Source organism: Panthera uncia (genome assembly GCF_023721935.1).
Source record: "Panthera uncia isolate 11264 chromosome C1 unlocalized genomic scaffold, Puncia_PCG_1.0 HiC_scaffold_3, whole genome shotgun sequence".
Lineage (NCBI taxonomy): Eukaryota > Metazoa > Chordata > Mammalia > Carnivora > Felidae > Panthera > Panthera uncia.
Window position 1 is genome coordinate 87,718,494 of NW_026057584.1, and position 20,303 is coordinate 87,738,796.

Below are 20,303 nucleotides of genomic sequence, written 5' to 3' on the forward strand. Positions count from 1 at the left end.
GCAAGTGGGAAAAACACTTTTGCATAAACTGGTTTTGTTTTTTGTTTGTGTGTTTTGTTTTTTCTCTAGAGATAATAACACTTGCATCTTTTCTAACTGCATCCACCATGGGAAATAAGATTGGCTTGTAGCATAGTTTGGAAGATAGAATTGTGAAATTGTAGAACATTGAAATATCAGTCATCTCTTGTTGCTTCCTTCCAACAGAAAACATAAGAACACTCAAGACTCGGGGTGCCTAGGTGGCTCAGTCGGGTTAAGAGTCTGACTCTTGATTTCAGCTCAGGTCATGATATCACAGTCATGAGATTGAGCCCTAGGTCAAACTCCGCACTGAGTGTGGAGCCTGTTTTGATTTCTCTCTCTCTCTCTCTCTCTCTCTCTCTCTCTCTCTCTCTCTCTGCCCCTCCACTGCTCACACTCTCTTTCTCTCTCTCAAAATAAACAAATAAACATTAAAAAAACACAACATTCAAGACTTATGCAACTATCTAATACTGGCCTACCATCTGTGTCAGAAGAACCTTCCTTGTCTTTTCTCCTAAAGGCATGCACAAATTGTATGTAGAACATTGTGACTATTCATATAAAGAACGAGCCTTGATGTTCATTTTGACTTACATTTCGTGTGTTTGAAAAACAGAACTGGAGACTGGGAAGAGGCAGTGTTTCATTAGTTAAGGGGAAAGGAAAGGGCTCTGTAATGTGCCAGAGTCTATTCTTGACTAAGGATGTGCCTGCCCACAGTACACCAAAACTGAACTTCTGTAATACCATTTTAATTATTACACCAAGCAGATAGAGGTTTTGTTTACTCAGTTCAGTTTATTTAATATCATCTAGGGATAAAGTGAGTACATGCTTCTTGATAAAGATTACAGTGATATAAAAATAAATGCAGTTGTGTCTTATTCAGCAAGCATTTTTAAATGTCTGGCAAAGAAATGTGATATAAAACTTAAATGTTAATTTCCCACTTAAACCAAAAGACACATAAATCGAAGAAAGCAGATCATTTCCTTACAATTTTACCATGTTTTAAATTTTATTTTTACCTGCTCTTCTCTATATTTGCATTAGAAACACTATAACTGTCTTTAGTGAAGGCAGCATCACAGCTTGAGGGACAATATTTGAATGGAAATAAAAATGCTAAGTTAAAATGTTTATAATATATAACAAGAATAGACATGTGGATAGATGCAATCTGTGGAATGTTTCTGATTTTCTGTGATGTCTTCAAGTTTACTATCATTCGTGGCTTCTTCACCTAAGCTAGAATATAACTTAAATGTATTCCTTTAAACATGATTATATATTTAATGTTGACAAAGGATATATGGGTAGTATATGCCACATGGTCTCACCTTTGCTCTGATAGTCTTTGGAGTCACTATTTCTCTCCTGGAGTTTGCAGAATCTTCCTAACTGGTGACCTGCTTTCAGACTTACCCCTTTTATCCACACAACAGCTAGAATGATCTTTTAAGATGCTAAATAGACGTCTAACTTTTCTGCTTGAAACTGTCCCCAGGGACTTTCCATTAAACACTGCCAATTGAACAAAAGGGTTATAGGACATCTGTCCTTTTTTGGAGGTCCCTGTAAATGTGATTAAAAAAATTGCCTTTAATTGTATTAATCCAAAAGCAGAGAGGAGACAAAACATGTGAGATATTTTGGGACAGCGAAGAGCAGATGGTTAAACAATAAATGGTTTATGTGTAGTGTCTCTGCTTTGCTGACTGCGGATGGGGATACCAAGATGAAGAGCCCTGAGAAGTTCAAAAATTAGACTCTGGTCACCTCTAAAGGTGGGGATATAGGATAGGACTAGTAATAAGTAGATTAGCTTTGAACCTGTTTTGACAATAGCCCGGCTACTAGATTCCCTACCCTAGTCCACACAGCCAGGACAACCTCCACTGCCCTACATTAGCAGAAGATAGGATGTTTGATTTCTGAAGCAGTAAAATAATAAATGTCTGGACTGATTAAAAACAACAACAACACCAACAAAACAAAACCTGGACCATGGCTATGGAGCAATAAAGTAGAGATTGCGACAAGAGGATTACAGGAAGGATGAAGAAGGAAGGAAGGAAGGAAGGAAGGAAGGAAGGAAGGAAGGAGAGAGAGAGGAAGAGGGAGAAAGAAAAGAAAGGAAGAGATGACTGTGTTTTTCTAATTCTTTTTTTCATTTTAGGAGGTGTTTTAGAGTTCTTTTGTCAAATTATGCAATAATAAAAGATACCAGGAAAAACAAAAATAGAAATAATGAAACTTTATTTTTTTTAATTTTTATTTATTTTTGACACAGAGAGAGACAGAGTGCAAGTGGGGGAGGGGCAGAGAGAGAGGGAGACACAGAACCTGAAATAGGCTCCAGGCTCTGAGCTGTCAGCACAGAGCCCGACGTGGGGCTCGAATCCATGAACCGTGAGATCATGACCTGAGCCGAAGTAGGACACTTAACCGACTGAGTCATCCAGGCGCCCCAAAATAATGAAACTTTAAAATGAACTAAAGTTGTTCGGGGAAGAAAGTATTATATTAAACTTTCCTTTACTTTGTAGCAAAAATTTATATAGTCATAATTATATAAACATTGAATATTAATATCCCTAAAAACTAAGGTTGTAGGAAGATGTGGGGAGAGAAAGCATGAATGCATATTTTTGTGTTTGTGTTGTGTGAAGAATTAAAAACTAATCTTGTGTAAGAAAAAGTCAGTAGATTATATATAAACCTTAAAAATGTTGCAGTTTTAACAGAGACATGCTGTACAGAATTATGGAAGTAAATACAACTGACATAGCTAAAACAATTAGAAGAGTAGAAGTGAAGTGGACACTGCTATGTTTTATTGTTAGCCTTGATGGAGTGTTTGACTTTTTAAACCATGTACATCTACTGTATGATAAAAATAAAATTTGCATTTAAAATAAAGTAATCCAAGGTGCCTGCATGGCTCAGTCAGTTAAGTGACTCTTGGTTTGGGCTCGGGTCGTGATCAAGTTCGTGGGATGGAGTCCCGTGTCGGGCTCTCTGCTGACATCACAGAGCTTCCTTGGGATTCTTTCTCTCCTTCTTTCTTTACCACCCACCCCTCTCTATCTCTCTCAAAATAAATAAACATAAAAAATAAAAAAGTAATCCCTTGGCTTTTCAATATAACACTTATGAAGTTTATCCCTCTACTGTATTTGAGTCACACCTGCTAGTCTCTGTTACCTCATCTCTTCACATTCATTTATATTTTAGCTATGATAGAGCTCCTCACACCCCTGCTCTTCCTTTTGAGCATATGCCAGGTTCAGTCCTGCTTGGTAGGTTATGCCCCCAAATCTCTACGTGGTTAACCACCTTATTTTGAACTTAGTTAAAATATCATCCTTCTAAAGATACCCTCTCAGACCAGTCATTCTGCTGGTCATTAATACTATCTGACACTGCCTTTCTTGGGAAGGGGACCGTATAAGGGATCCACACCTTGATCATGCCCAGATATAGTTGTTTCAGCACAGAGCCACACTTTGTAAAAGTAAAGTAAACATTTTCAAGAGAAAGAGGAAAAATTATCTTTACATCTCCCACGTTTTATTTATAAGCAATGACAGAGTATCCTCTGTATTTTAGCATTAATCTGCACTACAGGTAATTTAAATGAACCAAAACAGTTGTCTGTAGAGACAGTTTAGTTCAGATATACTCCTATAAATGACATCCAAGTTCTATCTTTAAGAACTACAGGATTTGACTTCTGTATTAGTTATGTATTGCTGCATAACAAATTACCCCAAAACTTAGTCACATAAAAAGAGCACCTATTATCTTAACACTTTCTGTGTGTTAGAAATTCGGGAGTTGCTTAGCTAGGTGATTGACGTAGAGTTTCTCTTGAGGTTGTAATTAAGGTATTAGCCAAGACTGCTGACAGCTAGTGATTTAACTGGGCTGGAAGATATGCTTCCAAGCTCATTCTTGTGACTGTTGGCAATAGGTATTTGTTCGTTGCAAAATGGCCTTTTGCATGGGGTTGCTTGAGTATCCTCATAGCATGGCATCTGGTTTCCACCAGAGTGATTCAAACAGAGAGTTCAAAATGGAAGTTGAGATGCCTTTTATGGCTTTCCTTGGAAATCACACTCTGTCATTTCTACCACATTCTACTCAGTACAAAAAAGTCACAAAGAACAGCCTGCACTAAGGGCGAAGAGAATTAAGCTTCACTTCCTGAAAGGAATAGTATCAAAACATTTGATGTGTTTTGCCCACATTTTATGTGGGCACATTTTAAAATTATCAAACCCATTAAGTGTCTATGTTATCATTAGTTATTTATGGTTTTATCTAGTACTGTGCCATTCCCTAGTAATAAATATTATAAGAAATCATAAATACATAAACTAAAGGGCAACCTTTAAGTCCTTCTGCCCCTGGAAAGGCAACTAATATTCATGGAATACTTACTACATTTACTGCATTCTTAATGTTTGTTTTCTAATTTAAGCCCCTCACCACCTTGTGAATTGGATATTATGTTTATTGAATATAAGAACAATGACTTTTACAAATATTAGTGACATTCTCAAGAACATATTTTTAAGTAGAGCATTACACTGAAATAGATGAGAGGTGCCTGGGTGGCTCACTCAGTTAAGTGTCCGGCTTCAACTCAGGTCAGATCAGTCTTAAAAGTTCCAGCCCCGTTTTATCCCCTGTGCTGACAGCTCAGAGCCCGGAGCCTGGTTCAGATTCCATCTTCCTCTCTCTGCCCCTCCCCTGCTTGTGATCTGTTTCTCTCTCTTTCAAAAATAAACAAATATTATGTGTGTGTGTGTGTGTGTGTGTGTGTGTGTGTAATGTAATAAATAGCATATACTGTTTACTTCGGTGTAACTACACTAGTGAGTTGATTTAGTTTGAAGAAAAATTTTTTTGATAGACAAAATGCTTTATAATTTTTATTAATTAGTTTACCATATTTAAAAATGGGGTGACCACCAGAATTTGGCTCAGGTCATGATCTCACAGTTCATGGGTCTGCACCCTGCATCAAGCTCTGTGCTGATAGCTCAGAGCCTGGAGCTTGCTTTGGATTCTTTGTCTGACTTTCTTTCCTTCCCTGTTCAGAGGGACAGAGACTCTCTGTCTCTCTCTCAAAATAAGTAAATAAGCATTTTTAAAAAATTGGGAGACTTCAAATGAAATCCAGAAATCTGTATTTTGGGCTTCTTTGTTATTTTTATTTACTCATTTTTTTTATTCTTGTTTTTCCTTTTAATTGAAGAATACTTGATATGCAATATGTATTAGTTTTAGATGACATAGTACATATTTATATGCAAACACAGTGGTCACCACAGTAAGTCTGCTTACCATCTGTCACCATACAAAGTTGTTATATTATTGACTGTATACCCTGTGCTGTACATTACATTGCATTCTTGTGTCTTATTTATTTTATGACTGGATTACTGTACCTCTTAATCTCCTTCACCTGTTTCGTCCAACCTCCCACCTCCCTAACCTTCTGGCAACCATCATTTTATTCTCTGTATCTAAGAGTATGTTTCTGTTTTGTCTGTTCATCTGTTTTTTTTTTTTTTTTAGACTCTACATTTCAATGAAGTCATGTGATATTGGTTTTTCTCTGATTTATTTCACTTAGTACATCATAAGATGTACTTATGCTAAGATATACTCTAGGTCCATCCTTGTTGTCACAAATGGCAAGATCTATTTTTTTTATAGCTGAGTAGTATTACATTGCATGTATATACCGTGTCTTCTTTACTCATTCATCTACTGATGGATGTGTAGCTTGTCTCCATGTCATGACTATTGTAAATAATGTTGCAATGAACACAGGGTGCATATGTCTTTTCATTTTCTTTGCATAAATACCTAGAAGTGGAATCGCTACATCATATGGTATTTCCATTTTTAATTTTTTGAAAAACCCCAATACTATTTTTTGTAGTGACAGCACAAATTTACATTCTTACCAACAGTGCACAAGGATTCCCTTTTCTCCACATCTTTCCTAAACTTGTTATTTTTTTCCTTTTGATAATAGCCATTCAGACAGTTATGAGGAGATGTCTTATTGTGGTTTTGATTTGTATTTCCTGTTGTTAGTGATGTTGAGCATCTTTTCATGTGTCTGTTGGCCAACTCTAAGTCTTTGGGAAAATGTCTGTTTAGATCCTTTGCCCATTTTTTAATCAGATTGGTTGCTAATTTGAAATTCAGTTTTATGAGGTCTTTATACATTTTGGACGTTAATCCCTTTATTGGATATATCATATGCAAATAACTTCTCCCATTCAATACATTACCTTTTCTGCTGGTCGATGGATTCCTTTGCTGTGCAAAATCATTTTCTTTGATGTGGTCCCGTTTATTTATTTTTGCTTTTACTGCCCTAGCCTGAGGATAGAGAGTTAAAAAATTATATCATAGGGGAACCTGGGTGGCTCAGTAGGTTAAGCATCTAACTTCGGCTCAGGTCATGATCTCCAGGTTAGTGAGTTTGAGCCTTACTTTGGGCTCTGTGCTCACAGATCAGAACCTGAAGCCTTCTTCAGATTCTCTCTCTCTCTCTCTCTCTCTCTCTCTCTCTCTCTTTCTCCCTCCCTCTCCCTCTGCCCATCCCCTGCTCACACTCTGTTTTTCTCTCTCTCTCAAAAATAAGTAAAAATTTTAAAAGCTTTGAAAAATATTTATGTCACTAAGACCAATGTCAAAGACCTCATTACCTATTGTCCCCCCCCCCCCCCCGTCTTGGAGTCTGATGGCTTCAGGTTTTATTTTTAAGACTTTAATCAATTGTGAGTTTATTTTTATATATGATGTTGGAAACTAGTCCACTTTCCTTTTTTTGCATGTAGCTGTGTAGTTCTCTTAACACCATTTATTGAAGACACTGTTTTTCTCGTTGTATATTCTTCCATCCTTTGTCATAGGCCAATTGACTTTATAAGTGTGGGTTTATTTCTGAGCTTTCTATTCTGTTCCATTGACCTATTGGGTCTGTTTTTGTGCCAATACTATCATGTTTTGATTATGATAGCTTTGTAGTATTGTATGATATTCAGGAGTATGATACTTCCGGCTTTGTTCTTCACTTCCAAGATTGCTTTAGCTATTTGGTGTTGTTTTTTTTTTTTTTTGGGGGGGGGTCCATATAAATTTTGGTATTATTTATTCTAGTTTTGTGAAAAAGTATATTGGTAGATTGATAGGGATTATATTGAACCTATAGATTGCATAGGTAGTATGGACATTTCAATAGTGTTCTATTAAATAGTATGTGAACACAATAAATCTTACCATTTATTTGTGTCATCTTCAGTTTCTTTCTCCAGTGTCATAGTTTTCAGACTATACATAGTTCACTTTGTTGATTCAATTTATTCCTATACATTTTATTCTTTATGTTATTATAAGTGGGATAATATTCTAATTTATTGTTCTGATACCTCATTGTTAGAATACAGAAATACAACAGATAGCATTAGTCTTTAATACATTAATACAACAGCATTAATACAACAGATTTTGTATTATTAAGTTTTACTTAATTCATTTATTAGTTTTAATAGTATTGGGGCAGAGGTTTAGGATTTTTTTTAACGTATAGCATTATGTTATCTATGGAGAGTGACAGTATTATGTTTTCTTTAACACTTTTTTTTTAATTCCAGTGTAGTTAACATACAGAATTATATTAGTTTCAGGTGTGCAATATAGTGATTCAACAATATACATTACTTAGTGCTCCTCATTATAACTGTTTCTTAATCTCCTTCACCTATTTCACTCACCCCCTACTACCTTCCCTCTTTAACCATCTATTTGTTTGCTATAGTTAAGTCTATAAAACTTAAATTTTGGTTTGAATCATTTGTCTTCCTTTTTGTTTGTTTTGTTTCTTAATTTCCACCTATGAGTGAATTCATATGGTATTTGCCTTCCTCTGACTGGCTTACTTTGCTTAGCATTATAATCTCTAGATCCATCCATGTTGCATGTGGAAAGATTTCATTCTTGTTTATTGCTAAGTAGTATTCCATTGTATGTATGTATGTTTGTATGTATGTGTACACACACACACACACACACACACACACACACACTACATCTTCTTTGTTCATTCATCATTGATGGAAATTTGGACTGCTGCCATAATTTGGCTATTACAAATAAGGCTGCAATAAATAGGGGTGCATATATCTTTTTGAAATAGTGTTTTTATATTCTTTGGTACATACTCAGTGGTGGAATTATTGGATCATATAGTAATTATATTTTTCATTTTTTGAACCCCCATATTGTTTTCACAGTGACTGTACCAGTATGCATTCCCAGCAACAATGCACAAGTTTGTCCCCGACCCCCCCACACCCTTGCCAACACTTGTTTCTTGTGTTTTTTGATATCAGCCATTCTAACAGGTGTCAGGTGGTATCTCATTGTGGTTCTGACTTGCATTTTCCTGGTGATTAGTGATGTTTAGTATCTATTCATGTGATTCTTGGCCATATGTACACCTTCTTTGGAGAAATGCATGTTCATGTCTTCTGCCCATTTTAATTGAATTATTTCCGGGTTTTTTTTTTTTAGACTTGAGTTGCAAAAGTTCTTTACATATTTTGAATACTAATTATCAGTTATGTCATTTGAAAATATGTTCTACCCTTCAGCAGGGAGTATTAGTATTATTTAGTTTTATTTTTGGTATTATTGTTTCCTTCATTGTTCAGAAGCTTTTTATTTTGATACAGTGCCTATAGTTTATTTATCCTTTTGTTTCCTTCACTTCAGAAGACATATCTAGAAAAATGTTGCTATAGCCAATATCAAAGAAATTACTGCCTGCGCTTTCTTGTAAGATTTTTATGATTTTGGGTCTTATATTTTGATCCTTAATCCATTTTGAGTTTATTTTTGTGTATGATTAAGAATGTGATCCAGTTTCATTCTTTTGCATGTAGCTGTCCACTTTCTTAACACTATTTGTTGAAGAGACTTTATCCCATTGTCTGTCCTTGCCTCCTTTGTGGAAGATTAAGTGAGCATATATCACAGGCTTTTTTCTGGGCTCTGTGTTCTGTTCCACTGATCTGTATGTCTGTTTTTGTGCCGGTGCCATATTGTTTTGATTACTATAGCTTTATAGTATAACTTGGAATCTGGGATTGTGATGACTCCAACTTCGTTCTTCACTTTCAAGATTGCTTTGGGCGTTTGGGGTCTTTTGTGCTTCCATACAAATTTTAGGATTAGTAATTGAAGTTCTGTAAAAAATGCTGTTGGTGTTTTGATAGGGAATGGATTAAATGTGTAAATCATTTTGAGTAGTATAGACGTTTTAACGATATTTGTTCTTTCAATCCATGAATATGGGAAGTCTTTCCATTTCTTGGTTTTGTCTTCAATTTCTTTCATCAATTTTTTAAATTTTTAAAAAAATTTTGTTTATTTTAGAGATAGTGAGGGGGGGAGATAGAGAGAGAGAGAAAGAGAAGGAGGGAGAGGGAGGGCATGAGTGAAGGAAAGGGGCAGAGAGAGAGAGAGAATCCCAAGAAGGTTCCATGCTCAGCACGGAGCCAAACATGGTGCTTGATCCCATGACCCTGGCACCATGAACTGAGCCAAAATGAAGAGTCAGATGCTTAATCAAGTGAGTCACCCAGGCACCCCTCTTTCATAAACGTTTTATAGTTTTCAGAGTATAGGTCTTTCACCTCTTTGGTTAAGTTTATTCATAGGTTTTTTATCATTTTTGGTGTATTTGTAAATGGGTTGTTTTCTTAAATTCTCTTTCTGCTGCTTCTTTAGTGTACAGAAATGCGATAGATTTCTGTAGATTGATTTTGTATCCCACAACCTTACTGAATTCATTTATCAGTTCTTGGTTTTTTTTTTTTTTTTTTTTTGGTGGAGTCTTCACGATTTATATATATGTATTTATGTATATAAATATATAAAAATGTATATATGTATATATACATATATACATATATATATACATATATATATTTATATACATAAATACATATATATGTATACACACACACATACATATATATATAGTATCTTCTTGCCTGCAAATGGCGAATGTTTTATTTTTTCCTTAATAATTTGGATGGCTTTCGTTTCTTTTTGTTATCTGATTGCTGTGGTTAGGAGTTACCATATTACATTGAATAAAACTGGTGAGAATGGACACCGTTGTTTTGTTCCTGATGATAGGGGGAGTGCTTTCAGTTTTTCTCCATTGAGTATGATAATAGATATGGGATTTTCATATATGACCTCTGTTGTGTTGAGATATGTTCCTTCTAAACCTACTTTATTGAGGGTTTTACCATGAATGGATACACTTTGTCAAATGCTTTTTCGGCTTTAATTTACATGGGTATATGATTTTTTTTATCTTTTCTCTTGTTGATGTGATGTGTCACTTTGAGTGATTTGCAAATATTGAACCACTCTTACAGAAATAAATCCCTCTCAATTACAGGGAATAATTATTTTAATGTAATGTTGGATTGGGTTTGCCAATATTTTGTTGAGGATTTTTGCATGTAGGATCATCAGAAATATTGGCCTATAGTTCTCTATTTTAGTGGTGTCTTTATCTGGTTTTGGTATCAGGGTAATACTGGCCTCAGAGAATGAATTTGGAAATTTCCCTTCCTCTTCTAATTTTTGGAATACTTTGAGAAGAATAGGTAGAGTTGTCTGTCTAAAGGTTTATCATTTTCAGTGATGTCTTTTCAAATGTTTTCATTTAAATTTGAGTTAGTTAACATATAGTGTAATATTGGTTTCAAGAGTAGATTTTAGTAATTCATTACTTACATAGAACACCCAGTGCTCATAACAAGTGCCATCCTTAATTCCCATCACCCATTTCGCCCATCCCCCGCTATGTCCCTCCATCAACCCTGTTTGTTCTCTGTCATTAAGAGCCTTTTTTACATTTTTTTTTAATATTTATTTTTAGAGAGACAGAAACAGAGTGTGATTGGGGGAGGGGAAGACAGAGAGGGAGACACAGAATCCCAAGGAGGCTCCAGGCTCTGGGCTGTCAGCACAGAGCCTGATGCTAGGCCCGAACTCATGAGCCATGAGATCCTGACCTGAGTGGAAGTCAGATGTTCAACCCACTGAGCCGCCCAGCCTCCCTATTAAGAGTCTTTTATAGATTGGTTCCCTCTGTCTTTTATTCTCTTTCCATATGTTCATCTGTTTTGTTTCTTAAATTCTACATATGAGTGAAATCATATGGTATTTGTCCTTCTCTGACTGACTTATTTTGCTTAGCATAATACACTTTACCTCCATCCATGTTGTTGCAAATGGAAAGATTTCATTCTTTTTTAAAAATTTTTAAATGTTTGTTTGTTTGTTTATTTATTTATTTATTTTGAGGGAGAGAGAGAGACAGAGACAGAGAGAGAGAGAGAAAGCATGAGCAAGGGAGAGTCAGAGAAAGAGGAAGACACAGAATCCAAAGCAGGCTTCAGGCTCTGAGCTGTCAGCACAGAGCCTGATGTGGGGCTTGAACTCACAAACTGTGAGATCATAACTTGAGACAAAGTCAGATGCTTAACCAACCACGCCACCCAGGCACCACTGTTTCTTGGGTGATCTTTTCGAAGAACTATCAGCTCCTGGTTTTAGTGATCTGTTACATTGTTGTTTGTTTGTTTGTCTGTTTGAGTTTTGTTTTGTTTTGTTTTGTTTTCTAGTTATTTACTTCTGCTCTAATCCTTATTATTTCCCTCCTGATTTTGGATTTTTTTTTTCTATTTCCTTTAGGTATAAGGTTAAAAGGTTTTGTTTGTTTGTTTGTTTGTTTTTTAAGATTTTTCTTATTTATTGAAGTGGGCCTGTATCTCTATAAACTTCCTTCTTAGAACTGCTTTTACTGTGTCCCAGGGATTTTGAAAAACTGTGTTTCCATTTTCATTTTTCTCACGTATTTTTTTAATTTTACTTTTTTTAATTTCTTCATTGACACATTGATTGTCTAGTGGCTTGCTGTTCATCTCCATATGTTTGCTTTGTTCTTTGCTTTTTGGTTTTCTTTTCTTTTCTTTTTTCTTCTTTAGTTGATTTCTAATTATATACTGTTAAGGTCAGAAAAGATACTTGATATGATTTCAGTCTTCTTAAATTTATTGAGATTTATTTTGTAGCAAAACATGTGATTTATCCTATAAAACATTCCATGAATACTTGAGAAGGATGTGTATTCTGCTGTGTTAGGATGGAGAATTCTGGTACGTTCACCTGGTCTAATTCAGGATATTGTTTTCTCATTAATTTGCTGTCTGGACATCCAGTGATGCAAGTGGGCTATTAAAGTTCCCTACTATTATTGTATTTCTATCAGTTATTCCCTTTGTATCTGTTAATATTTGCTTTATATATTTAAATGTTCCTATGTTGGATGAGTTAATATTTACAAGTGTTACATCTTCTTGTTGAATTTGCCCTTTATCATTATGTAATGCCCTTCTTTGTTTCTTGTTGCAACATTTGTTTTAGAGTCTAGTTGGTCTGATATAAACATTGCTACCTCAGCTTTATATCCTTTCCATTTGCATGGAATATCTTTTCCCATCCCTTCACTCTCTGTTGATGTGTGTCTTTAGCTCTGAAGTGAGTCTTTTTTATAGGCAGCAATAGACTATATTTTTGGCCCCTTTGAAATAAGGAAGCATTTCTATGTCAAAACAATCAGCTGAAATCAAGCCTGCCTTTTTATGTAAATGTATACTGCAGGCTATCTTCTAGTTTTGTCATAGTTCCTTCCAAAAAGTTTTGCCTATTTATGTTATTTTTCTCATTCTTGTGGACATTTACCTTTTCTATTTCTGGCTAGTTGAAGACTATATAGCAAATAATTTGAAAAAGAAATCAAGAGGTAAATTTTGTCAATGTGTAACTTTCAAAAAGCTAAAAACATGATTCATATGATATATAGTGAATATATGTTAAGGAGTCATTTATCTCACTAATGAGAGAACCAGAAGGATGGTAAATCCAGTTCAGAGGAGCACAGAAGAGACTGTAAAATTTATAATCAATGAAATAAAAACATACTAATTTAAAATTGTAAAGTTAGATAGAAAACCACTTAATGTCATATAGCAGTAAAAAGGGGTTATCTTTACTACGTGATGGAAATCATTTGCATCTCTATTAGACAAAAAAATATATAATCAATGTATAAATTAATATCTAAATTCATAGATATTTGGACTGAATCAGTATTAAGCTATAAGTTAAACAAAGGTATATTACTTAGGAAAATTAACTAGTTATTGAAGGTGCCTATTAGACAATGGTTCAGTGTGACATTGAAGGCACATATAGACATTCCTTTATGTTTTTTTAACAGGATGTTGACTTTTTTTCTCAATAATTTTGTGGCATGGACTACTCTATTAAACAATACTGCAGTAAATGTGTCCTTCTGCTAGAGTACCATAACAAAATGCCACAGGCTATGTGGCTCAAAGAATAGTAATTCATTTTCTCACAATTCTGAAAATTAGAGGTTCCAGATCAAGAATTCAACAGGTTTGGATTTCTCTGAGGCCTCTCAGTGGCTTGCAAATAGCCTCTCTTTTCTGTGTAAGGATCCTTGGTATCTCTCTTTGTATGTCATAACCTCTTTTTATAAGTATAGGGTAAGGTTAGATTAGGGCTCACCTTAATGGCATTGATTTAATCATCCCTTTGAAAACTTTAGCTCCAAATGCAGTCACATTCTGAGGCAATGGAGGATAGGACTAGAAAATATAATAGGAATATATTTAAATTTCTGTTCTGGTACAGTAATAAAGCCCTGAACTAAATATTTAGGATTTTTTTAATATGTCATAAAATGATTATAATTATCTTCAGCAACTTGCTATGATCAGGTTGTATTTCAGCAAAATTAAGATGAAATACTGAATCCATTGTCTAGAAGATTTACCTATCTTCTGAAATGTGTAAATAATTCTGGCCAGATTTACTTATTTATGTACCTATATATCTGTCATCTTGCTTACTTGAACTTTTTGTCTAATTTCCTCCAATCTTAATAAAAGATTACATTAAAACTAGACAGAAACTTCAAATATAAGAAAAGGAAACAAAGCCAATTCCCACAATTACTGAGTGTTTGGCTAATTATTAGGTTCTTTCCTGAGACCTTGTTGCTTCAAACTTGGATGGTTGTTAACAATACCTATTGTTTCAGTAGCAGAGGATATTTCTGTAATGATACAGACTTGAAAAAAAGGTGTGAATGCTGTCAAACAGCTCTTTTGTCCGAAATTACACTTGCATAGACTACATCAACTACACTGTTGAATGGACTCTGATCCATACTTTATCTGAACTGCAGGCATTTAAAATGGCATTTGAAACAGTGGGTTCTGTTCTCTAGTTGATATAATAATGTAAAAAGAATAAAAACAAACAAAGCATACATTTCCAGATTTCTGGAGACAGAAATAGTTCAGCTTTTTAAAAATCCTCATTGCTGAACTGGTTGAGAAAAGCTTCATGTAGTTTGTGGAAATTTAAATGGTTATATTTCCATAAAGACTGTGCAATTCAGGAATGAAACTGTAATCGATAGCTTGAAAATGTGTGTCCAATGAATTGCAATATCTGCTTTCTGCTTGTCCTTGTAAAACATGATAGAAATTCCACAAAGTTGCTACTTTCCGTACCTTGCTTTGACAATATACCATTACGAGTGACAATAATGACACACGCATCTATATTAGTCTTTTTGTTGAAAGGGTATCATTCACTGAAACAGCATGTTACTAAGGAAGTATTTTGAAGCATAGAGCAAGAAGAATGTTTAGGTTCAGATTGCAGAAGGATACCCTGCTTTGTCAATGAATCAGAGATCCATAGTAAGTTTGAACAAGAAGGTGTCAAAGTATAATTTCTAATAGATAAAAACATGACTGTCATGAAATTCAAGAATAAATATAAACCAGAAACTTATTTATGGAATTATTGAGGTAACCAGCACAGTAGTGCTGATCTAAGAGCATTAGTGGAATTGGATAATTACAAGCATTTTAAGGAAAAAGAATGTATAAATAAAATTTGTCGGTAAGTATAAAAATGGTTAATGCCTCACAGGGCAGTACAACCATAACCTTTGAGGTTATCTTTTCTACAAGATAATTATTCACAAATTAACATGAAATTTCACAGCATAAAGGTCTGATCAAATGGAAAATATTCAAGTCAAACACAGACACATTCTCCTAGAGGTGCTCTATCCCTTGTAGCCACTAACTACCTACCTAAATTTTTAAATTTAAATTTGAGTGAATTAAAATGAAATACAACACAGATTTAGTTTCCCTGTCACACTATCCACATTTTAAGTGGTCACTAGACACATTTGACTAATGGCTACTTTATTGGACAGCATGGATGTAAAATATTTCCTTCTTCACAGAAAGTACTATTGAATAACACTTCTTCGGAAAATTAATATTTGAGCAGGCCTGTTTTATAATGCATATGCATGCCACTGAAAAACATCACCACTCTTTTGGTTTAATTTCCAAGTTTTGAGTATTGTTTGTAAACAAAGAGATTTTACAGATCTATTTCTCCACCTCCTTTTTTTTAATGGAAGAGGATCTGAAAATATAAATTTACCTTAGATTCATAAAAAGTTTACTCCTCTTACTACTGAAGAGTTTAGCTGTGTCATTGAACCAATTTTCACGTTGGGTTGAGTGAACTATTTAGTATAAATAAGAAAACTAGGAGAAAATTTTATTGTAAATACTTACATTTTGGGATTTAGAAATCATTTGTCCATTTGTCTAGATCATTCTTAGTCCTTAAATAGCAAGAAGAAAGGTATCAAAAGGTAGTCATTACTTTATAGAATAATTAAATCACCTATTTTGACCTAGCAAGAAATTAATTATCTGTGTAGTTTTGTTTTTTTGTTTTTTGTTTTTTGATGTTTTTGGTTTTTTTATCATGAAACTATCTATACTTTTGAAATGCTTTCTCTGATGGTTTGGGCAGACTTACATAGTCTTTGGCTTATGATACTAAATTTGCACCTGTAACACAATGATTTTGTTTTTAATGTGTGTTTTTCAGATGTGCAACAAATGGCGATTGACTGGCTTACCAGAAATCTCTATTTTGTGGACCATGTCAGTGACCGGATCTTTGTTTGTACTTACAACGGGTCTGTGTGTGTCACCCTGATTGACCTGGAGCTTCACAATCCTAAGTCAATAGCCGTAGATCCAATAGCAGGGTAAGAAGTTCTGTTTTATAATGTTTGATATGAAATAGTTTCCATTAAAATAAGTAATGCATCCAAAAATTGTATAATAGATCGGTCTCTGACAGGAGCTGTGGAATATAAGATTGCAGGCTCAAAGTATTTTTAAATGGTGATATTAACAACTGCATTGCAAGGAGAAAAGAAGGGCTATAATTTACCATGCAGAAGCTGGGTAATACCAGTTCCTTAACACATTTACATTGCTGGCCTAACCTGAGATACAAACAACCCTCTTCACAATTGCTTTGGGGTCACCAGACAAGAGCCTCAGGATAGTTTTAGGTTAAAGAGAGGAGAACTTTAAGTTCCCTTAGCAGTAGACCTTGTAGTCAGCAAGCTTCAGAAACAACACTTGAAAGATGTGCTATTAACAAACTTACATTCAACACATTTGGTATTTATAAAAGGTGTATGATGCATGTTCACGGGTACTACTAAAACATTAAAGTCCTCTTTGTTAGTTGAAACCACCTTTTCTTTTCCCCCTCCAACTACTGATATGTAAATACTATGTAATTATGGAGTTACTGAATTCTTCATCAGAATTCATCTTCACTTTTTTTTTTTGATTTTCTAATTTTGCTAGCCACTTTGTTGGTTAAAAGTATGTCTTATCTGACCTTCTTTTATCTAATAGGCTCATTAATCTTTTTAAATATTTCACAATTTGTCAAATATAGTCATAAATGTTTAAATTCCCATCAACTTTGTTCACATGATTAGAAAATCAATATAGAAATTATGCTTCAGTTTTAGAAATGCTATGGTATTGTTGAGTGGGAGGGGCAAAAACTATATAGAGTGCTATAAATTCAGTTTTTTCACCAGTGCGTACTGGGCAAGGATACTCTCACATTACTGACATCGTGTATAATTTTAATCGGAGGAACTGTTGTTTTTTTCAGATGTAAGTTGTAGCAAAGATTTGAAAACTGAAATTTTATCTTGTTACTGGTTTAATCGTCCCCAAGCAGTACAGGCTGAAATGTCTGATGGAACGTATCCTAAACTGCCATAAGCCTCCATTCAATAAATGGGAAAATATTTACTGAAGAAACAGCTGTCATCCATATGTGGACTTTTGTCACTCTTTACTTAAAGTCTGATTGAATATTAAGATGCATCATCACAATGGTTCTGATTTTGACAAGAACAGCTTGCACGTAAGAACTTTGCTAGGAAGGCTGTGTAATATAATTCTTGAATGTAGCTCTATTTGTATTTGCAGCAGATGGTGACTTGACTCAATCTGACTGCAGTGATGCTTCAAAAGACATTCATAAAAGAAGTTGTATTTAAACTGATTTGTTTGGGTTGTTGGATAAGGGTGGTAAGAAAGAATTTGAAATTTACCAGTGTGGTAACAACATTCTTTTGGAATTATTTTGGAATTCTGTCTAGAAATATATTTGCTTGCATGTGTTTCCCTGGATTTGCTAACCGAATTTCAAACTAGCCTTTAGACAGTCTTATTTATCAAAAATGTCAAGAGGTGAAGCTACTGACTTTCTCCCCTCATTCTACCATCTTATCTTCCCCCATTTTTAAAAACTAAGATCCAGAGACCCTTTTTAAATAAAACTGTCAATCTCGAATATAATGTATGTGAGTACCCTCTCTCTTTGAGAACAGCAACATAGTTTATATTCTCAAGCTTCCTGTTTCTCTCTGTCATTACATGAAAGAACCATATTTTGTTACTTTTGTCAAAGGAAGTAGGAGTAGAAAACCCCCATATTGTTTGCACTTATTCTCTGCAGGATTCCTTGGGGCCTAGTAACTGTTTAAATGTAATTTTGTCATGTATCATTTATCACAATAGGTTCTTTGGAATTTTTCGTTTGAGTCTGCTCTGTGTCTCAAGCAGTTTTTCAATCATGAATTGCAGAAATCAGAGAAAGCAGAGCTCTGCTCTTTTATAAATATAAGCCTATTTGGAGTATAACACTTTCAAATATATTCTACTTTTCTCTTATTATCAGAAATTTGGCTAGGATTAATACAATGCTATCTAGGAAAGGAACAGTAGGTTTTTTCCTTTAACTTTTACTTCTGGGCCTGCTCCAGCGTAATTTGAATAGGCAAAGCTGGAACAACTGTGCATGACCTACCAAAGGGGATATGTGCCACCAGTGAAACTTCTCCTACCTTTTCCTAAGTGTGTGGACTGAGTGATTATCTTTGGCTCATTCTCTTGTAACTTCTGAAATCATTGGAATACATTAAAAGTCAAATCTGATTTTTAGAGCTTGACCTAAATAGCAGTAGAAATGGAGGGAGATTTGCCTTACTTCTTTCAAAGCTGCATTGAAAAAGAAATCTTTTACTTGGCTATACTTTTAACTTTCACTTCTAGTGATGGTAATGACATTGGAATTGAGAATTTGGGAAAAAAAATCTATTTGCAGGCATGTGTGGTGGTACCATGTATGAAACCCAAACATAGTAGAGTTATATGAGATGGATAACCTGAAGGACAGGGGAAATCTCCTTAGTCAGGAGAAAAAGCAGGAATTGAATATTTCCTGAGTATACCATTCTTCTATGTAGGATGGACTTCTGACTTGTAGAGAATGAACGGCAGAGTGATATGTAGGATTTATGTGTGAATCCATGACCTCATGAGTGAAATGAATAAAAAGTATATCGTCTTTGTTCTCTATGAGAGCAGGCCAACTGCTAGGAGGAGAAAGTCTCAAAGTTGAGTACACACAGAAGTGATTGACAGTATTTGAATATTTAATACACTTTTTCCCATCACCTACCTGGATCCCCACTGCTGGCAAAACCAATCATAGATGCGACATTGGAGATAGAATCAAAGTTAGAGATAGATCAGGGAATAGGATGGGCTTATGAAATTCTAATCTAAGAATTTAGAATTCTGTATGAATGTGGGAAGCCAGAAAATAAGGTAGGTTTCCCTATGACCATGAAAGGGCTTTTGTAACAAGGGAATCTTTGGGGTAGATATCAGGTTTTCAATTCTGTCAGGTGGCTCCCAGAGCCAGCCTAAGTTCCAAATTAGAGCCTGCACTCACTAGTCACTTTTTTATAGGACGTAAGTAGAGTTGTTGCGGACCTTTGGCTGTTAATCTACTCATACTGCACTGTGGATAAATTAAATCTGTAGATTGTACCCCCACAACTAACCACTATCTATTAGTTTGGGGATTCAGATGGTTCAGAAGTTGCTATGGGTTTGAAAATTAGGAAGCACCTAAAAACATGCCACTCTGTGTTCTTATTGTCCTCATGGAAGTATCAGTGTGGATGAGTCATATACTCTTCTGCAGTTCATAAGTGCCCCTAATATTCTGACATTTATATTCACATTTTTTTTTCTAAAAATTTTTTTTCTAAATTTTTTTTTTTAACGTTTATTTATTTTTGAGACAGAGAGAGGCAGAGCATGAACAGGGGAGGGCCAGAGAGAGAGGGAGACACAGAATCCGAAACAGGCTCTAGGCTCTGAGCTGTCAGCACAGAGCCCGACGCGGGGCTCGAACCCACAGACCGTGAGATCGTGACCTGAGCCGAAGTTGGATGCTCAACCGACCGAGCCACCCAGGTGCCCCTATATTCACATTTTGATAGGTTGCAAATTATGAGTCCTAATTTTTTTGAGGAAGAACTACCCTCTACACATACCCACAAAAATGTTTCTTCAAAATGATGTGAACTTAGTCTCCCTGAGAATCTTTTTGCATATTTCTCTTTATTAGAAGAAAATTCAGAGAATGGAGATAATTCAATACCTTCAATAATCATTCTATTGAGTTTATGTTTCGACTTGCTTTAAAATTCCTCTTGGAGATCCTGAACTTAAAGTTTCTTTCTTCTTTTTTTTAACGATTATTTATTTTGAGGAGAGTGTGAGCAAGCAGGGAAGGGAGAGAGAGAGAGAGAGAGAGAGAGAGAGAGAGAGAGAGAGAGAGAG

At 34.9% G+C, this 20,303-nt stretch overlaps 1 protein-coding gene across 1 annotated transcript in view; it reads left to right on the forward strand.

Moving 5' to 3' along the window:
- Positions 1-20,303, forward strand: part of LRP1B (LDL receptor related protein 1B) — a 1,876,868-nt gene that overhangs the window by 925,411 nt on the left and 931,154 nt on the right. Inside the window, exon 7 of the mRNA XM_049615676.1 lies at positions 16,171-16,333. Within this exon, the coding sequence (XP_049471633.1) occupies positions 16,171-16,333 (163 nt within the window). The remainder of the gene's footprint in view (positions 1-16,170; positions 16,334-20,303) is intronic.